Genomic DNA, 19,380 nt, shown 5'->3' on the forward strand with positions numbered 1-19,380 from the left:
TTAAAGTAGAACTATTCTTAAAGAACAGAACTTCTATTTTTAGAGACTCTAGAGACAATATTTTGAATCAAACTCTAGCACATGTACAATCTTGTATAAATATGTGATGAAATGGTCTCGACCTTCTCTTCTGTATTAAGAGCCATTTCATAAATGTAATTTTTGCAATTCATTCAGCTGATATTTATACTTGCATTATCTGAATGTTACCACTGCTTGAAAGCGTACAGTATAATACTCATTTTCGTGTATCTATTATTATTATTAGGGAAATTTATAGAGTGCCTGGTTACGCGCACCGGCGTGTCCCCGCGCTATGATAAGTGGAGTAAATAGTCCGAGCCGCCCTCATGGTCGCCTACCTCCCGTATAAGTGAGTTTTACGTTTTTTCCTGAAAATGGACTCTGAAGGCTCCAAACTTAACTCCAAAGGTAGGGCATTCCATTGCTTGGCGGCCAGATATCTGAAAGACCTGCCCCCCATTCGGGCCTTCTTTATTTTTGGAACCTTCAGTAGCCTTGTACGGGAGGAGCGTAGATCACGCATAGGCTCATAGCGAGTCACCAAATTCTGTAGCGGAGCAGGGGCTTTGCCGCTCAGGATGCGGTGACACGTAGAGAGAGCCTTAAACTCCACCCTTCTTCTGACAGGGAGCCAGTGTAATGCCTGGAGCGCTGCTTTAGAAGGAGATCTCTTGGGGAGCCTCAGGACTAAGCGAGCGGCTGCATTTTACAGCACCTGGAGGCGGCCTATGGCCTTTCCCGTGGCCCCCAGATACAGCAAGTTGCCATAATCTAGGCGCGATGTGACTAGGGCATGCACCAGCGTTCGGCGCGCTGCGATAGGTAGGAGGTCTAAGACCTTCCTTAAGGTTTTCAGGACACCGAAGCATACCCCTGCCACCCGGCCAATCTGGGGGCCAAAGGCCAGGTCAACGTCAAGCCACACTCCGAGATTCCTTGCTTCCTGGCAGGGGACTGGGGTTTCTCCCAGGCAAGGAGGCCACCATGCCGATGACCAAACAGAAGGCCCTCCCCCCACCACAAGTACCTTGGTCTTCCTACCGTTTAGCTTCAAACAGTTGGCGGACATCCAGGTTGCCAGTTCTTGCAAGCAAACTCTGAAAATGTCCACCGCAAGACCAGGCATACGTGAGAGGGAGATGACCAACTGCGTGTCGTCGGCATAGGACACTAGGCGCAGACCATGTCTTTCTACAATTGCCGCCAGCGGGGAGACATAAAGATTGTACAAGGTTGGGCTCAGGGACGAGCCCTGAGGCACGCCCTGGCCCAAACTAATCTCCCTTGAGTAGCTGTCTCCCAGACGGACTTGAAAACATCTGTTTGCCAGGAAGGACTGGATCCATCCAAGCGCAGCTCCTGATACCCCTCCTTCATTCAGACACGGTAGCAAGATGGAATGTGCTACAGTGTCAAATGCTGCGCTTAGGTCCAGAAGGTCAGGGCCATAGTCTGGCCCTCATCCACACACGGTCGTAAAGCCTCTACTTCCATAAGAAGTGCTGACTCCGTCGAATGTCGAGGACGGAAGCCAAACTGAGACTCGTGGAGCAGGGAGGCCTCTTCCACAAAATTCATCAGTTGAAGGTTCACAATTTTCTCCGCAACCTTCGCCATATATGGCAGGAGAGAGATGGGACGGAGATTTTCTAATTTTTCAAAACTGATATTGGGTTTTTTCTGCAAGGGGAGTACCACCGCCCGTTTCCAGGCAGTAGGTACAGTATGGGTCTCAAAAGAGGTGTCAAGTAGATGACGGATGTAAGGCTCTAATACCGGCAGACTGCCCATCAGCCGTTTGGGTGTGGTGGGGTCCCTAGGAGAGCCTGACTTTATAGATCCACAGATTTGAATGAGTGCCTCAGTCGGCGGAGTAATGAATGTCGTCAACCGGTGATCCCCCCTCACCTTGGCTGCCTCCTTGAGCTCAGGACTTTTGCTAGCTTGGTTAGGGAAGGCAGAGTAGATCTTTGCTACCTTATTGGCGAAACACTCTGCTATACGATTGCAGCTATCCACAGAGCAAAGTTCTTCAGGGACTGCCATGGGCTTCCCTGCCGAGAGTGATTTATAAATTACGAACAGTTCCTTCGTGGAATTTTCTGCTTCTTCAATCCTGAAGTCAAAATACGTTGTCTTAGCCTTCCTAATCAATCTGTGGTAGGCGCGTCTGCTAGCTGCGTAATCTGCTTTGGCTTGAATGGTGAAGGCTATCCTCCACTGTCTCTCTGTGCGTTTGCATGCGACCTTAGCCGCTCGCACCTCCTCACTGTACCATGGCGCCGTTCTCTGAACACGGCCCCCCGCTCTCGCCAAGCCGAGCGGGGCAACACGGTCCAAAGCCTACGCTGGTCGAAATTAGTGTTGACTTCCTCCACACCCTCCCCCCCGGGTTACCCTCTATAACGAGCACCTGATTAAACTTAGCTTGGGAAAAGGCAGCCCATCTCCGCCTAGAATGTTTTGGTACAGACTGCTCCAATGGCCTGGCTCCCTGAATATGAATCAAAAAGGGAACGAGATGATGGTCCGACCAAGGGATGGATACAGGGGTCCGAACCTCTACCTGTTCCCAATTGGCGAATATGGGGTCCAGTAAGTGGCCCAGTTGATGAGTGGGATCATTAACTTTCTGTTCAAGCTGAAGTGCTTTCATCGCTTGACAGAGGTCCCTGGCCGCCTTGTCCGCAGGGTCATCTAGGTGGAGGTTGAGATCACCCAACACCATAAATTTGTCTGCGCGCAATGCGGCCTCTGTGATGCCTTTTACCAAGCTCTCGCCAAATCTCGCCGCCGTGCCAGGTGGCCTATATATCAAGAGGCCCTTCACTGTGCAGCTTCCATTAAACAGAATGGAGAAAGCGCCTGCTTCACTATCCTCAATCATGGTCTGCTCCATCTGGCATTGAAGTCCCTGTTTAGCTACTATGGCTATCCCTCCACCTCTTCCTAGCAATCTGTCTTGCCTCAGTAGGGAATAGCCTTCTGGAATGGCTTCAATGATCTCTGCCATGGAATACGAGTCAAGCCATGTTTCCGTGAGGAAGACTAGATCCCATTGCTTCTCAATAAGGAGATCATGCATGTCTAGTCTGTGCTTACGTAGGGATCGAACGTTCAGTAAGCCACAAACCAGATCATGTTGCTCACTAATTGCCACATTCCCCGAATAAAGGCAAAATTACAGTGACTACAGCCCGTATTATCCTCGGCATTCATGCCGTGCAGGCATGGCCCGCGGCACTGGCTGCAGAGGGACAATAAGTCATCTCTACTCCAGCGTATATGTGTCATCGGAGAGGCAGGGGGCATGGCCCTAGCCCGCGTCCGGCCGCAGACGGGCTTAACTTAGGCGCAACTTCGGCGCGCCTTCGTCGCGCCCGCTGCGCTGCCGGTAGCACATCCGCCTTATATCCCCCCCAGCGTCCCAACAACTAGAGCGCTGCAGGTAGCTGCCGGAAGTAGCTGGCTCGGACCTTCCACGCCCTCTGCTCGAACGGTGCTAGTCACCGGCGTCAGAACGAGGCGGGCAGGAGGGACGAGCCCAGCGCTTCTTCGAACCGTTGCTGCAACTGCCTGCCTGCCTTCAGGTAAAACCTCAGCAGAACAGAGTGCAGTTTGCCCCCAGATCAATGAGCAACAGCGCGAGTACAATTGAGCAGCACACGGGTAGCGCACACGCTCTCGCTTACACAAATGCCCAAAAATAGTTTAAAATGAGCTCACACGCTCTCACAGCATAAAAGTTATAAAATCACCAATGCGCCGGTGAGCATGCCGTTAAAAGCGGCAGGGACACTGCCACTGTCCACTTACCACACGGGGGTCCAGAATCCATACCATCTATACCATTTCAAATGCATTTGATGTATTTTGGGGTGGGCTGGAAAACACATACATATCTATATGTTTATATATTGCTTAGTATTTAGTAATGATCGACATTATACGTGGAGTGGGTGTTGTGAACGTATCTAGGACCCTAATTAAATATTCCCGATTTATGCCTTTATGTGGTTATAACAAATCATATCCTTATAAAGGCATAAGAATCATATCCATATTTAGTAATAGCCAATTCAATCCAAATACGGCAAGGCTACTTCCTTAGACTCCTAGAAAGTACAACGAGTTCTTTAAACAAACCAAACCTCCAGCAACCTGGAAATTCCCCATGCTTTTGTTTTGATTTGTCCTAGAACTCCTGCGAGCACTGAAAGAACGGCCAGTTCTTAGTGACATCTTTTATTAACGTCTTATGTCCAACCTTTACGTCAAACACAGCACCTTCCAGGTATAAATAATACACAGCTGTGCTCTCGCAACTACAATAGGGTGGTAAAATTTAGTACAATGACAAATGTAATACAATAAATAGAAGCAGATTCTTTGGTGTTTCTCTTGTCCCAGCAAGATGAAGTTTTAATGTATCCAGACTTGAAGAACAGTCACAGTAAGCCGACACGTGTTTCGTCGTGTACAGATGAGTCAACACGACTCTTCAGGGCTTTTAACTCAACTCCGAGCAAGTGAGTTGAGAATAGTCTGGTATTCATAGAGGTATTCACTGAGTGTATATGTACATGTATACTAGTCAGTAAGACTGGTACATCCAGTGGGTAAGGCGCAAGAAAATAATCTTGCTGCTATGTTCCGCCGGGAGGGGATCCATCTGTTGAGGCACTTTAGAAAAACGGGTCTCGTGGTCCGTTCACGAGAGACGGCGACCGGGAAACAACGGAGGAGGGATACCGCACTACCGCACACCGCGTCTTGAGAAAACGTACCCGTTTTTCTAAAGTGCCTCAACAGATGGATCCCCTCCCGGTTACTGCCTTATACACACCCGTATTAAGTGCAAAACTCTGATAAACTTGACTCACCTTACTGGGCGGAACATAGCAGCAAGATTATTTTCTTGCGCCTTACCCACTGGATGTACCAGTCTTACTGACTAGTATACATGTACATATACACTCAGTGAATACCTCTATGAATACCAGACTATTCTCAACTCACTTGCTCGGAGTTGAGTTAAAAGCCCTGAAGAGTCGTGTTGACTCATCTGTACACGACGAAACACGTGTCGGCTTACTGTGACTGTTCTTCAAGTCTGGATACATTAAAACTTCATCTTGCTGGGACAAGAGAAACACCAAAGAATCTGCTTCTATTTATTGTATTACATTTGTCATTGTACTAAATGTTACCACCCTATTGTAGTTGCGAGAGCACAGCTGTGTATTATTGCTAAGTCCTTGACTTTTTAGACGGTTAAGGGTGTTTTCCGTCTGCTCTTCACGCACTACTCTTCGACTACTTACACCACACACTGTAACGTATCAATTGAGGCAGAGCGCCCTTAGTATCTGAATTCTCTCAAAACCCCTATCGCAGATTCCAGGTATAAATATACCAACGTTTGCCTTAAGCAACACACACTGGTTTGGAGCAGAGCGGCTATCTACTTATCCGAAGCCCAGCTGATGCGAGTGCCGAAGGAAGTCGTCCCTCCCATTTGACGCACTGAGAAAGACGCTGTCTTTTTCTCCTGCCGAGAAAATCCAGCTCCAGTGTTTCCAGTCAACCTTGCGGGTTACTGGGAGATCGAGTCCGGAGAGCGAGATACAAGACCTCCTTAGTTCTAAAACCAAGGTACGGAGCTGATTTGATCCTTAGAGAATTCTTGAGTCAGATTCTTGGCAAAACTAACTTAACTTAAAAACTCCTTCACTCCTTCCCACGTACTAGGCTTAGGTTAGGTACACTGGGGTAGGCGTATTTAGAAACATCAGTTGAGTACGTTTAGTCAACTTTTATCATTGTATTTAATTGTATATATTTTATACATTTTAAGTATCATATGGCTCAGAAACCATATCAATGCTTTTACAGTATTATTTCATAATACTCCTTTTACTGTACGCACTTTACTTTATGACATGTATTGCAATTATAGCAATTCAGTTCTCTTGCATGAGAAAGAAGACTGCTCAATAAATAACACATTTTATTGAAAACGCCCCTCTCTCTATTTCTCTGCACTCTGTTGAAACTAAGTATGCACGATTGACTGAGTGAAATAGCTATCTATTGTTTTCACAGGACTCTGGAAATATATACTCCTTATTCTGGGGGAGCAAAGTTGTCATGTTTATGCGGTTGTCAGAAGCTAATCCCTTCTTGTCTAATCAGGGAAGTTAACTCCTCCCTGTTCATTCGAGAAAGTTTCTAGTGACCTCTGAGCTAGCTGGCAAACCTCATTAAGTCTAACATATTCAATAGAGACCTAGTCGACCTCAGTCCTACGTCTAAACTATTTTTTATGTTATTCAATGCGCAGAGCCTATTGGTAAAATAGGAACTACACTACACAACCTCCCAACCAATCAAATCAGCTATTAAGGTAGAAGATTAAACATAAATTGGTCAACCAGCCAGGAAAAATGTACTACTAATACTCCAGTCAGCCATCAATTTGCACATGCCCCTTGATAAGAAATTAGGTACTGGAAGAGAATGGCTGAAGACATTCCGTTATATATCATTGTAGTGGGCAATGAACAGCATCACATACTGAAAGAAGATGGAGAATAAAGGGGAAAAACAGTGACAAGGGGAGAAATCAGAGATGAAAAGTACATGTCAGAGGGTGATAAAAAAAAGACAGGAAGTCTAAGAAGATGGTAAAAAAAAAAAAATAAAAAAAAAAAAATAAAAAATAAAAAAAAAAAAAAAGGAGTCTTGAACTGGAATCAACACAAGGCAGACTTGGTGTGTGGACTTTGGCAGTACCAGTAGTGGGCGCCTAAGATAAACTTTGGGCCTGTAGGTGTAAATTTTTCCAAAATAAACTATGTGCTTACTCCGCTTTGAAGCAAATTGTTTCACTTGTATTGGTAATTAGTGGAGCGGAGGAAAACAAAAAAAGTGATGGGTGGAATGATACATCTCAGTCACTGGTAATCAATCGGGGCCAAATTCCAGTCCCTTTTTTTTTTTACCACAATGACCCTACTGAAGAGGCCCAAATAGGTTGAGGGTAGCGGCAGTTCCCACTCAGAGGCAGTTTGGCCCGGCAGTTCAGGTTGGACTGTCCCTTTTGATCCAGGACCAGTATTTGCATAGTCCAAGCTCCTATCTAAGGTGGCATAGTGGGCAACAAATTATCGCCAGTGGCAGACGTGAATTAAACCCACTCTACCGCCGAACATGCTTCGCTGCCCCGCAGTTCACTCTTTCGCGAAATTCACAGCCCCACTGCATTTTCTTTTCACACTTCTAGTACTTTTTCTTGTATCTAGATGCATTACCAGGAATGTACCTCTTTGAAAGTTGCTTATTTCCCACTGGGAATACATTTCCTTTGAATTGAATAAATAAGGGGTTACAGGATTGTGAGTGCGTGTGCATATAGCCGCAAAGCACAGAATAAGAACGTTGCCATAGAGTAAACTAGCATATGGCCATATACACAGTCTCTCACATAATAACAGGATCTTGGACTATCCAAGTAGTAAAACCAGAACTGTTGGTAATTCAAACTAACAGCCTACAAACACCATTCTTACACCTCCCCTACAGCTTTTCCATTGCCTTCCAGAGCCTTCACCAGAGCACCCCTTTCGCAGCTCTGCGCATCTGACAGGTCCCGCACAGGCACCCTCCCGAATACCCCCTTCAGGTGCCCCACCAGACAGCCCTCTTTTAAACCCTTCTCACATTTCACCAGCTCGTTGTTGTAGGTCTGCAGCGCCGCCCCCTGCTGGCTCATCCTTGCAGCCCGTTCCCCCTGCCCGCAGCACTCGCCTGCTGTCTCCCGGTAACAGCCTCACTACATAAACCGTCACCGGTGACGCGACCAGAAGGCGGAGACGGCTGCAGCCATCTTGGAAGAGAGCAGGAGCCGATCTAGTTTGCTGCTACGACGCAAAGAGTCAGAACACAATAGCGTCATCATGACTTAGACTTTTATAAAGCAGATTCCAGAGAAAGAAAGTAAATTAAAACTCATTATACGTACACCACAAAAGCACACATTTACATATTTTCAAACCATTCCAGCTATTTTTGAGTAATAAGACTGCACTCAAATTATTTTTTCTTATAAAGGCGTGGCTGTCTGTTTTATTCCACCTAACTACACAAACACCCGGCTCTCCTTACTTATCACCAGGCCCAACCTACTGGCGGAAGAAACAACTACAGAAATAGAGACTCGAACCGCAGAGGCCATCTTAGAACATAGCTCTAGGACATTCATTACAGGGACATATAGCATAGACTATAAAATCTCACAGTAATAAACCTGTTTAGACCTAACACTTCAATACAAATAATATATATACACATTTATATTTTTCAATATCTTAGTCTAACACGTTTTGAAAAACAAATGATATCTGAATGACAATTAATTTATCGAGGTATACTCTGTTTGTTTTAGGGACTGTGGTCGTTTACTTTCAATGGACACAACGCCAGTTTAAAATAGGAACTTAGTTACTCCAACTAGCCCAATGGCGTCTGGGTGCGTGAGTGTGTTTTTTATGTTCATATCTACTTTCAGCTTGTCCGTCTCCTTTCTATAGTTGTTGTTGACGATTGTCGCGCGTGAGCTTCGGATAATGACAGGTTACGTCATTAACCGGCGCGAGCGGAGTTGCAGCTCATGAAGGGCTATGGCTTATTCTGCCGGGCGTGAGCAGCTATCTGCTGCCTGGAATACCCTGAGCCTTGGTCTCGTCCCAGCCGCTGCCTTGGGCCTGGTATGTTCCGAAGCCGTGGTGAAGGGGAGGGTAAAGGTGGTGTAGTTTAATGAAAATGTTGGTCTCTTCCGCGAAGATATAAGACATACTTGTCAAACTTATTGATTTTGAACTGAGTTAGCTAAAAACTTGTTGGCAATACCACAGTTGACTTTTTAATCGTAGCCCACCCTTTTGCTTTTGTGAAAGCGGTGAAGGATAACCATAAACTTAGCTGGTGGATTAAACATATTCACTGGTTAACGGCAACTCCTCGAATAATGTCGAGATCAACAGCAGCTCTCCGAAGGCTGCTCAGTATTTTCGATGTATGTACACAGGAATTTTTGGTAGGGTCGACACAGTGAGCAAACCACTGATATCAAATATTTTCTGTCGTTTATATATTCCATGCTGTCATTTGAGTTAGAACAAATCCGCATAATCGTTATCCCCAGGATTTAAGTGGGGTGAAAATGCTGGGGTATCTAAAACGGGCAAACCAAGGAAGTGTAACTATAAAATCCTTTCCTGCCCCCCCAAACATTCACCTGTAAGCACATGATAGCATGTTGGTAAGGAATGATGCAGTGGAACCTGGAAATTCCAAGGGCTTAGATGCTAAGGTATAACGTGTTGTACAAATTAAGGTTAATCCCTTAACTGCCAGGTGTCTGCGCAGACTGGTGCCAGAAACGTTCTCCAATGTTTACACAGGCCGTGTAGAACATTAGAGCGGCACTCCCCTTTTTGTTTGCTCATCTTACTCTTAACACATACATTGCTATCTTGGTGCCTACTTACTAAACTTTTTTATGGCATCAGTGAGGTAGTCGTGAGGGTGAGCCATGATTGACCACACTCAAATTACAGATTATCATGGTATTTTTATTCAGAATAATTGTATTGAGCGGACATCGCCACCCACAGCGGAGCTCTTCACATGCAACAAAAAAATAGAACTACTTCAGTGAAGCCAGTGCTTAATAGACCGTAATTGCAATAGATCCACATTAAGATAAGATTTGAAAATGTGAATTTTCAATACTTTTTGCGAATTGAGCAGGTTAGGATTGAGTGAGTTTTTCAGGTAAGTGGTTCATTGTTTTGAACTTTTTTTTTGGAGATGTAGAATGCTTCTTTTTTTAATGAGGTGGGATGCATCTTGGATGACGGCTCGGAGAGTGGCTATATCTAAGTTGATTTGTCAAGCTAGTAACTGCTGTAATGTTATAGCAAGAGCTGGTTGGCAGCATCTTAACAGTAATCCATTTCAACCAACCCACTCAACCTCCGAACACACTTCGCTGTCCGCAGTTCACTCTTTCTCGTAATTCACAGCCCCACTACATTTTCTTTTCACACTTCTAGTACTTTTTTTATCTAGATGTAGAAGCATTACCAGAAATTTACCTCTTTGAAAGTAACTTTTTTCCTACTGGGAATACATTTCCTTTGAATTGAATGAATAGACTGCAGCAGGATCTGGATTGTGAGTGCGTGTGCATATATTCACATTTCTTGTTTCCCAAAAGGGCCGCAAAGCATAGAATAACCACATTGCCCGAGAGTAAACTAGCATATGGCCATGCCCAGTTTGTAACTTCTAATTACCTTACCAAGAACATAACAGGATCTTGGACTATCCAAGTAGTAAAACCAGAACAGGTGGTAAGTGGTTCATTGTTTTAAACTTTTTTTTATTTTTTGAGATGTAGGAATGCTTCTTTATTGGTGGTGTTTTCCATTGATAAGATGGGATGCATCTTGGATGATGGCTCAGAGAGTGGCTATATCTATATTGATTTGTCAAGCTAGTAACTGTTGTAATGTTCTAGCGTGAGCTGGCTGGGGGTATGTCACTATGAACTATGTAACATTCCATGTATTACCATTGGTTGAGTAAAGTACCTGGAATGCATATGTTCTAAAGATCTCACAAAGAATGAGAGGGACCCCGCCAAGACCAAAGGAGTAGGGCACCAATTATACCTTAGTCAGAAAGAGATCCCCTTTGGGCAACCACATTCACATAGACATATACTCTGGCAAACATAATCACACACTTAATCATATCACCAGAACATAACACCAATACCCTCAAAGGCCAAGTGCTGAAAAATGATATGCAAAATGTATTAATCATTAAAAAGTTACACATTATTCTGCAATTGTATACACAATATCAAAAAACACTTGTTCTTTAAATCAATGGGCAGTTGGATATACTGTTCCCTCCCCCAGCATATCATTTTTCAGCACTTGGCCTTTGAGGGTATTGGTGTTATGTTCTGGTGATATGATTAAATGTAGGATTATGTGTGTCATTATATATGTCCAAGTGAATTTGGTTGGCCAAAGGGGATCTCTTTCTGACCATGTTTAAAGATGTCAGTTAAACAGTTGGAAAGTCAACGGCAGTTATGATCTGGATGCAATGGAAGAACGACGTCTTTCGGACTGTATGGAAGAAACTTACTTATGAACCTACTTCAGTAACGTGGAGGGTTTTACTACAGAATTGGCGATGATTGGTATGTAGCCCTATATGCATTGAAGTTCTCTGATCTGAATCGACAGGAATGAATTTACATAGCGGTGTGGAAACTCACCACATGGAGGCATCTGGCCTAGATTTGGAAATCTGCTGTACAGCTCTGTAGAAGACATAGCTAATCAGATTTGGCAGTGGATGTCGACGCATGAATAACTACGGTCTGACAGCGGACAACTTTGAACCAGTGGGCCTGACCAGACGACGTGACGTCACTGCCAGCTCACTGTGTTCCACAGAGGCTGATGATGCGAGCCAATAATGCACATGCATGAGTTTGGCTCAGGCGAGTTGGCTCACGTGTGGCATGCTATGTTATAAAGTAAATGCAGCGTCAAGCAATGTCACAATCCTAGCATCTAGAGTGGTAGCTAACTTTTGAGGATGAGGAGTTTAATGCGGAAACGAAAAAAAAGTCTTGCCTTATTGTTTGGGTGGGCTCAAAACATACAACCAGATTGAGAAAAAGCAGTGAGCAGGTGGGAATGTATATACGCATTGGTTGGAAAACTTAGATGCACATATTTTAGCCTCTTGTTTGTGTGGCTGTGGGTAGATTCACATTTTTCCAGATGATGCAAGACAAAAATGAAATCGTGGATGACTGTCTATGCGTATGTGCATTAGCATTAGCATGCTGGTTTGGTGCACTGCAAGAGAAACTTATTCAGGATTAAATAATGCATGCAAGTAACCTGATCATCCAGGATAAACTGTGGATCAGTGGTGAGTCTTCTTTAAAAGAAGTGGTGGCTTTAGTGAAAAAAAGCAGAACTCACTGGAAGATTCGCTAAAGTTGTTTAGATGAAGCACCAGAAGTTAAAGTGATGAATAAAATTTCAGCATTTAAAAATAAACAAGCATTTGCAATGCAATAGGTTTCGCATTAGGAAAGTTAGAGGTATTAGTATTGTAAATGACACATTTTTTATTTGTGTTGGTTTTGAAAATAGCGAAATTAATAGCTTTGTCATTTACAATGGCATTAGTTAACTTTTGCAAACGTGACACCTATAGCATTTGTAATGCAATATGCGTTGTATTTACATGACTTAGATGTATTAATATTACAAATAACAATGGGTTTTATTTTTTATAATACTTAATACTTAAATAAAAGTTATTGTAATTTATAATAGCAATAGCTTAAACTTTTGTAAATAACTTTTGGGAAGATTATGTTCAGTGTATTTTATTGTGATAAATCCAAGAACAGAAGTGAAATATTAGCATCTTTTTGTGACATTTGTAATAAAGTTTGAAACATTGAGAGAACATATTAGAACCAGTTGTTGAATGGTTGCACAGAGTGATGCTGTGGCGTTCAGTGGTGCTGAGTGATGCTGTGGCGTTCAGTGGTGCTGAGTGATGCTGTTGAGTGATGCTGTTGAGTGGTGCCGAGTGGTGGTGCCGAGTGGTGGTGCCGAGTGGTGGTGCTGAGTGGTGGTGTTGAGTGGTGCTGTGGTGTTGAGTGGTGTTGTGTTGAAGGTGAGCCCATAATTCTATCGATGCCCAGGCTGCTGGCGCAAACCGCCTCTTAGTTTCCATTCTGAATAGTTACCAAAATAAAGAGACGGGCGCTGGAAGCAGGAATCAAGAACAGAGTTTAATTCTCATGAGGAGAGCCAGTCATTTCGGACACGAAACACAGTGTCTTTCGGGAGGTGCTCTAACAAGTGAGCGTGAGACTCCGGCTTTTATACATTTGCAGAACATTTGATGATACAATCAGGTCAGTGTGTCGCAAAAGGAAAACATTCCTATAATCCTCGTGATGATCCTATTCCACATACATTCACAATGGGGACCCTTGACCTGCTGATAAGAGGGGAGGGCAATCATGCAGCTGAGTGTGTCGTAGGATGTGTGCGCCTGATCATGGCCCAGGGGGTGGGGAGGCTAGGCATACAATAAGGGCAGTAAATGGTATCTCCTGGCTTAGGCGATGGCCTCGGACATGTGTGGTCAGCCGAACTCGGGGGAAGGGGTCATCAAAGGAGTGGTATTCATGCCTGCGTGGACAATCGAGCGCGGAGGGAGGGCTCGTCAATAGAGGGGCATTCATGGAAGGGAATGAGGTGCTGGTCAGGCGCGGCCGTGACTCTCAAGGACAGGGCTTTGCGAAAGAAGAGGGTTTATGACTTGCTCATATGAGGAGGAGGAGGGGGGGTCAGGGTGCATGCAGGGCCAGAGTCGCGCAGAGAGAGAGAGAGAGAGAGAGAGAGAGATCTTATGACCTGTATATGAGAGAACAGGGGCAGTCAGATACAACTGGGGGGCTATGTCAGCTGAGGCGAAGGATGCCTCTTCAAGAGGGAAATGGGGGGGGGTGCCTGGGTCAAGCAGGAGAGTTGCCTTTCATAGCAGGGTCGCGCAGAGTGCTGGGTTTCATGGTCTACGTATGTGAGAGTGGGAGAGGGGGGGGTGTGCTCAAATGCGCGCAGGAGGGAAGCCAGTGATTCTAATGAGTGGGCAAGAGGCCAAGGTGCCTAAAATGGCTATCATGTACACATGGGTACAGGCCTTTGCGGGCTGAGGGATGCAGTCAAATGCTTTACAATATTTCATGGCGCGTGCAGGGAGGGGAGTGGGAAAAGGGAAATGAACGTAGCCTATGTACATCAATACTTCTTATTTTCTACAGTCGCCCCTTTTTACATAGCAAAGTTCATTTTTACAGTCGATGAAGGTACATATAAACAGGTGCGATCGAAGAATTTGCATTTGTCAATACTACCATATGTCATATAATCATGGACAGTTGATGCATTTGGCAGAACACAGCACATAGGGGATGGCATTTGTCGAGTTCCTATCATTTCAAATCACTACATAGCATAAGTGCTTCTGACTTAAAAAATGTGACCAATGAACATTTTGACCAAGTAGTCAAGGGAGGAATTCAGTTCGATACGCAAGATCTCTTCGCCACAGTGTCTTTTATCAGTGAGCCATCACTGGTAGGCTCTAGTTCCTTTCGTTGGCGCTGTTGAGCACCCGCGGTGGAGCTATAGGTCCAGCTCGGTTCTATCCTTACGCGTTGCAGGGTGCGGTCAGTCCTCTGCTGTTAGACCACAGTCCTGTTCCCTAACCAATCCTTTGAGTGGCGCCTTAAGCTTGGCACCTATATTTCCGTGGTGTAACCCCATTTCCATCTAGATGCTGTTCTTCCTTTCAGCAGAGAGTCGCATGGAAAAGAGGGTGTGCGGTTTCGTTAGTCGATGGGAGTGAGAGGGCGGAGTGGGGGCAGATTTTCCCAGGACACACCAAAGGGACCAAGGGAGCAATGGGTAACAAGCAAGCAGGCCCATCAATCGGGCTTGAAAAGAGGGACGGAGGCTCCAGGCACACGTGGGTTGGCGGACAGTGGGCTTCAGGACAGCCCTTCATTCTTTCTTTTACCGCCTCTGAGAGTGCTGCCTCGTCCCGTTTCTCGTTGTCCTGCGGCTCCACCTTTGGTTGAGGTCGCATGTGTCTCAAGATCTGTAGCCACGCTGTGCGTCACGTCCGGCCCTTCTCCTCCGGTGATTGAGTATCTTTAAATGGGTAAAAACAAGTTTTAGAGAACTGGCAGGAGAAGAGATTTTTACATATGAATTCCACTCGCAATCCTAGCACCTGGCGTTATGCTCATTGGTCATAGTCAGAAGTCTATTACCATGAAGTAAGTAGGTGGGTATTTCTACTGCGTTCGCACCAAGTCTAATGGGCGTTCGTTCATGACATATATGGACAGAGGTCGGACTCTTATCACCTGCGTATTGCAACAAAAACCCTAAGATTGACAACATTCAGGAGAGACTCGTCCTTCTAATTCGAGCCTTAACAGTCTTACATTTCCCTTTAGAGCTGGCTAACTCTTTAAAACAAGCGGGGGTGCAATCATTGAAAGACAGAGTCAAACATTTTTGTTTTTTCTCGAGGGGCGGCAGTTACTCATGGTCATCACATACATATATCGGGGGCAGTAGCTGGGGTCGATCAAGTGGGGCGGGGACGCTTCGGGCATTCGTGCTTGGGTGCAAAGGGGTGGGGCAATCTGGGCATTGGGGGTCAATCTGGACCTTGGCGCTTGTCTCTAACAATAAAAATTAGGATGCCATTGACATACAGTTCCCCTGTAAAAGGCCAAATTGGGGTACCTTAGTCGTCTTACCTGTCCTTTCCTTCTCAGCCAATTCAAGTTCATTCATTTTGCAGAAAGGAGAGGCAGTAACATGGCGAGATACAGTCATTTTAGTTTCGGTCAATTTCGCTGAACACCTTCGTGTTCAATATGTATCAAATCAGACAGGTGCCGGTGGGGCACAATTTCACCAAAAAGAATGGAGATAAAATAGGGAGACTCTCATAGAGAGTGAGAGTCGTCTGCAATCTAAACGAGCCATTCGGTACACGTATGACATGTAGAGAGAGAGAGAGGAAAAAGGGTGGAGAGAGAGAGAGACGTGTACGAAAATAGGTCATTTAGTGCGCTCACAACACAGAACAGCAAAGGTCGGGTAACATGCAGATATAGACAGAGGGGAGACATATATTCGTACGTTACACGCACACAAACTCAGACAGGGAAGACGGCACATGTATTACACATATACAAGACATTCACAACAAGACAGGAAACAATTGTTAGTCTACAACATCTGTTTTTATATATATCCTACGTATCTTTACTATCCTATTTATCTACGTGCTTAGCTCTTTCTGCCCTTTCCCCCTTTTCCTTCTCGTTTGTCACGCCTGCGAGCGTTCCCAATTACCAATACTCGCACCTCCGTTTAGTTGATCGGAAATTAACCTGGTCGTGCTAGTTACCCATGGTTGGATCTTAAACCATTTTTCTGTTCCCTCCTTTGGTGGGAAGTTCTCCAGGCTGAGGCAACGGCAAGTATTGATCGGGAAAACAGTCGGACAGCTTGGCTATATCTGTAAGAGTGTGAGAAAGGGGGCAGTGCATTTTGAACATCGGCAACATCTCTAACTTCCTAGGCGGGTGGTGCCGTGGCAACCCTTACCCGTACAATTTTTCTTTGTCCTTTCCCTACCTAGTCAAAACGTCCAGTCATTTCGTTTAACGCGTCGCTTCTAGTCAATTTTATTTTTGTCATTCAGTACTTGTCCAGTCTCTATGTCAGTCCATCCTCCCATTGCTATGCTCTAAGGAGGAACAGTCATGTTTAAGCCTACGTCTTTTTTTTAAAAACCTTTACTTATCCTAAGGACCATGCTCACATTCCCTTTTTCCCCCTCTCATCGGCGGTTCGGTCGTCGTCCATCCATACATCAGCCAGTGTTCCGACGTGACCTGCAGAAGGGAGGAAAAAGAAGGGGGTGGGGGGCAACATTCAAAAACCTCATCAACGTGCAGTAATCCGGAAACGCTTTACTTACCACATACTTGACCTATTTTCACGTAGTGCATTTCTCTACCATCACGGCGTTTAAGCCCAGATGGACCAGAAAGGTCAGACAGATAATCATTGACGATCTGTGTGGCATGAGCTACTTGGTCGTAACCCCTTTTGATCGGGTACAAGGGTGGCGGTCAGGTGGCATTTCTGTGGTGTCGTTTTAGGGCTTCTAAAGCACCTTTCCGGCTGCCTGTGAAACATAGTGTGGTTGCTAAATATCGGGTCCCTTTTAACCTTTTACCTTCATCATACTTTCTCGTTGCTCACAGTAGTAATACATTCAAAACTCATTAATGCAATCCGCTACAATGATGCTTTCGTTTCCAAAATACCTTTAATAAGGAGGGTTGACACATAAATACAGGCCTACAACCCGGTGGGCTAGCCACGGAGCAGATTGGAACTGTACATGGGAAGAACGAAGCTGGTGGCAGTTCATTGCATAAAGTGCGGCAGTGCAATAAAATCATATTAAACTCCCCTACAGAGCAAGCATGATGCATGTCAGTAATTCATCTTTAATACATTCATAAATACATCATCCAATAATCATTCATTACCTTAAATTACACCAATTCATTTTCCAACTCATAATCAGTACCCACCCTAAGTCAATTCATTGTCCAAGCACATGCTCAATATCCTTCATATCTACTTTCATTATCCAAACGTTATACATATCTCGGGGGAAAAAGCTTGCGCAATCAGGGTGCAACAAAGTTCATTAAAAACATCTCATTTTGTGTCGGCGCCATTTTGGGTGGGGTCAGGCAAGTTCCAGCACAGTCAGAGTGTCTCTGGTCTCACATGGTTGGCTCAGAACTTTCCGTCGGCAGTTCAAAAAGTCTCGTGCTATGTGGTTAACAGTCTAACAATATGGACCATGAGTCAAAGAGTGGGAAGGGCGGCAACAATTTTCCTACCGGGTCATTCTGGTGTTCCTCCGGAACTGAACAAGCCTGTGCCGTGGCGGCATCTTAGCCATTTCCGATCCGAGTCTGGTGCTGGCAGGAGTAGCACCGATGTCGTCGTTCCCAGTGAAGGGGGCGGGGGCACCCATGCAGAGGGTCGGGGGCCCCCCGGCTCTTATAGAATCTTCAAGGTCGAGGAGAGGCGAGATGGAGCGGGTGCCCGTCCTGGGCAGAAGACCTCCTTTTGATGTTGACCCTTCTTTATGCAAAGAGTGTTGGGGTGTCGCTGGAAGCCTCCACCTGGAGGGAGGTGGGGGAGGGTAGTTCGCGGCACCTCCCCCTTCCAGCGACCCCGCGCCGTTCCCCGGCTCCATCGTTTTCGACATTGGCCGTGCCAGCCATTGATGATGGGGGGGGGGGGTGGTCGGCGGCTGAGGCAAGACAGCCCCCCCCCTTCCCTTGGCGACATGTGGCCGGACTACCTTCAACTCTCCAGGGAGCGTGGAATGTGGCGGGACTGCCTATACCTATGAAGGCAGGCGGTGAATTTGGCATGTGGCGGGACTATCTGATTTGCCGCCGTTCTTGCCTTGGCTTCGGCTCTGGACCAGCAGGCGATGGCATGCGGCGAATTTGAAATGTGGCGGGACTACTTGATTCGCCGCCGTTGTCGCCTTGGCGTCGGCCTTTGGCAAAAGCCGGATCGGGTGAGAGAGGGGTGGTCGGTGGCCGAGGCAAGACAGCCCCCTCTCTCCCCGCGGTCTGCAGGGCGGCAGAAGGGAGAAGACGGAGAGTTCCTTGTCATCTTTTGGACCGCCTGCCCAACGTCATCTCCTCCTGACCGTGGCCAGGCGAGTCCCTCGTGCCTCCAGGCCTCGCCTTCCGGATGGGCGTAACCGCGGACCTGTTGCACTTCGGGAGCTTCCGGAATGGGGGTAGGTACCTATTGAGTTGTTTCTATTTCATGTGACCGTTATTTGGGCGGGGCGGGCAATGAGGCAGACATGTTGGGAACAGGAACAGGCAGTGAAGCCTAGCTACCTCGTGGCTATGTTCTGATATCGAATCTTTTCGCCATTTTACATTTCTTATTACGAACTACTTTTAATGTTTCTTATTTTTGGTGAAGTCAAAAGCTCATCAGGGGGTTACTGACTTAGCCTGATTTCTTTTTATTTTTCTTTCTCTTCCTTAGCGTGTTTCGAGCTAAAGCTTTCTGTTAGTAGGGAACGGTGATCACTTCATATTTTTATGTGTCCTTTTCACTAGGGGGGTACATCTGGACGGACCAGACGAGTCCCCTCCAATAAATGGTCCGGGGTGGAACGAGATTATCGATCAAAAGGGGAACATATATTCCTTCATTAGGGTATCATCCTGGACAGACCGAGCGATGTACTTCCACTTACTAGGGTAGCCTCCTGGACGGACCAGTCGGTCTATTTCTATTAAATGGCCCATGAGTAGAGAGCATATGTCCTCCATAAGAGTAGTCTCCTGGGCGGACCATGTGAGCTACCCCACAATAACCAACCAGTGGGGAGTGGGTAGGACTGACGAATTCACAAAGGGGCATAACCTACCCTTTTCTACTTGCAAAGACTAGACAGAGTGTTTCTATTTTACGTTGTTTGCAAATAGAAAATACCTCAAACGAAACAATTCCTGGAACAACAATGTCCAGGCAACCAACCAATCAGTGGGGAGAAAAACAGGCATGACGGATTACAACG

The 19,380-nt window shown here is 45.8% G+C and overlaps 2 protein-coding genes across 3 annotated transcripts in view; one reads left to right on the top strand and one right to left on the bottom strand.

Annotated features, from left to right (window-relative positions):
* The window catches only part of SSNA1 (SS nuclear autoantigen 1), an 81,806-nt gene extending 73,836 nt beyond the window's left edge, over positions 1 to 7,970 (bottom strand). Inside the window, exon 1 of the mRNA XM_086921244.1 lies at positions 7,747 to 7,970. Coding sequence (XP_086777370.1) covers positions 7,747 to 7,798 — 52 coding nt within the window. The 5' untranslated portion in view covers positions 7,799 to 7,970. The remainder of the gene's footprint in view (positions 1 to 7,746) is intronic.
* Positions 7,971 to 8,646: 676 nt separating this feature from the next.
* The window catches only part of ANAPC2 (anaphase promoting complex subunit 2), a 346,730-nt gene continuing 335,996 nt past the window's right edge, over positions 8,647 to 19,380 (top strand). For both annotated transcript variants that reach the window (XR_015295865.1, XM_086921245.1), the window contains exon 1: positions 8,647 to 8,792. Coding sequence is in view for 1 of the 2 variants with exons in the window: in XM_086921245.1 (XP_086777371.1) it covers positions 8,706 to 8,792 (87 nt within the window). In the remaining variant the exon portion in view is untranslated. The remainder of the gene's footprint in view (positions 8,793 to 19,380) is intronic.

This window comes from Lissotriton vulgaris, chromosome 5 (assembly GCF_964263255.1).
Source record: "Lissotriton vulgaris chromosome 5, aLisVul1.2, whole genome shotgun sequence".
NCBI lineage: Eukaryota > Metazoa > Chordata > Amphibia > Caudata > Salamandridae > Lissotriton > Lissotriton vulgaris.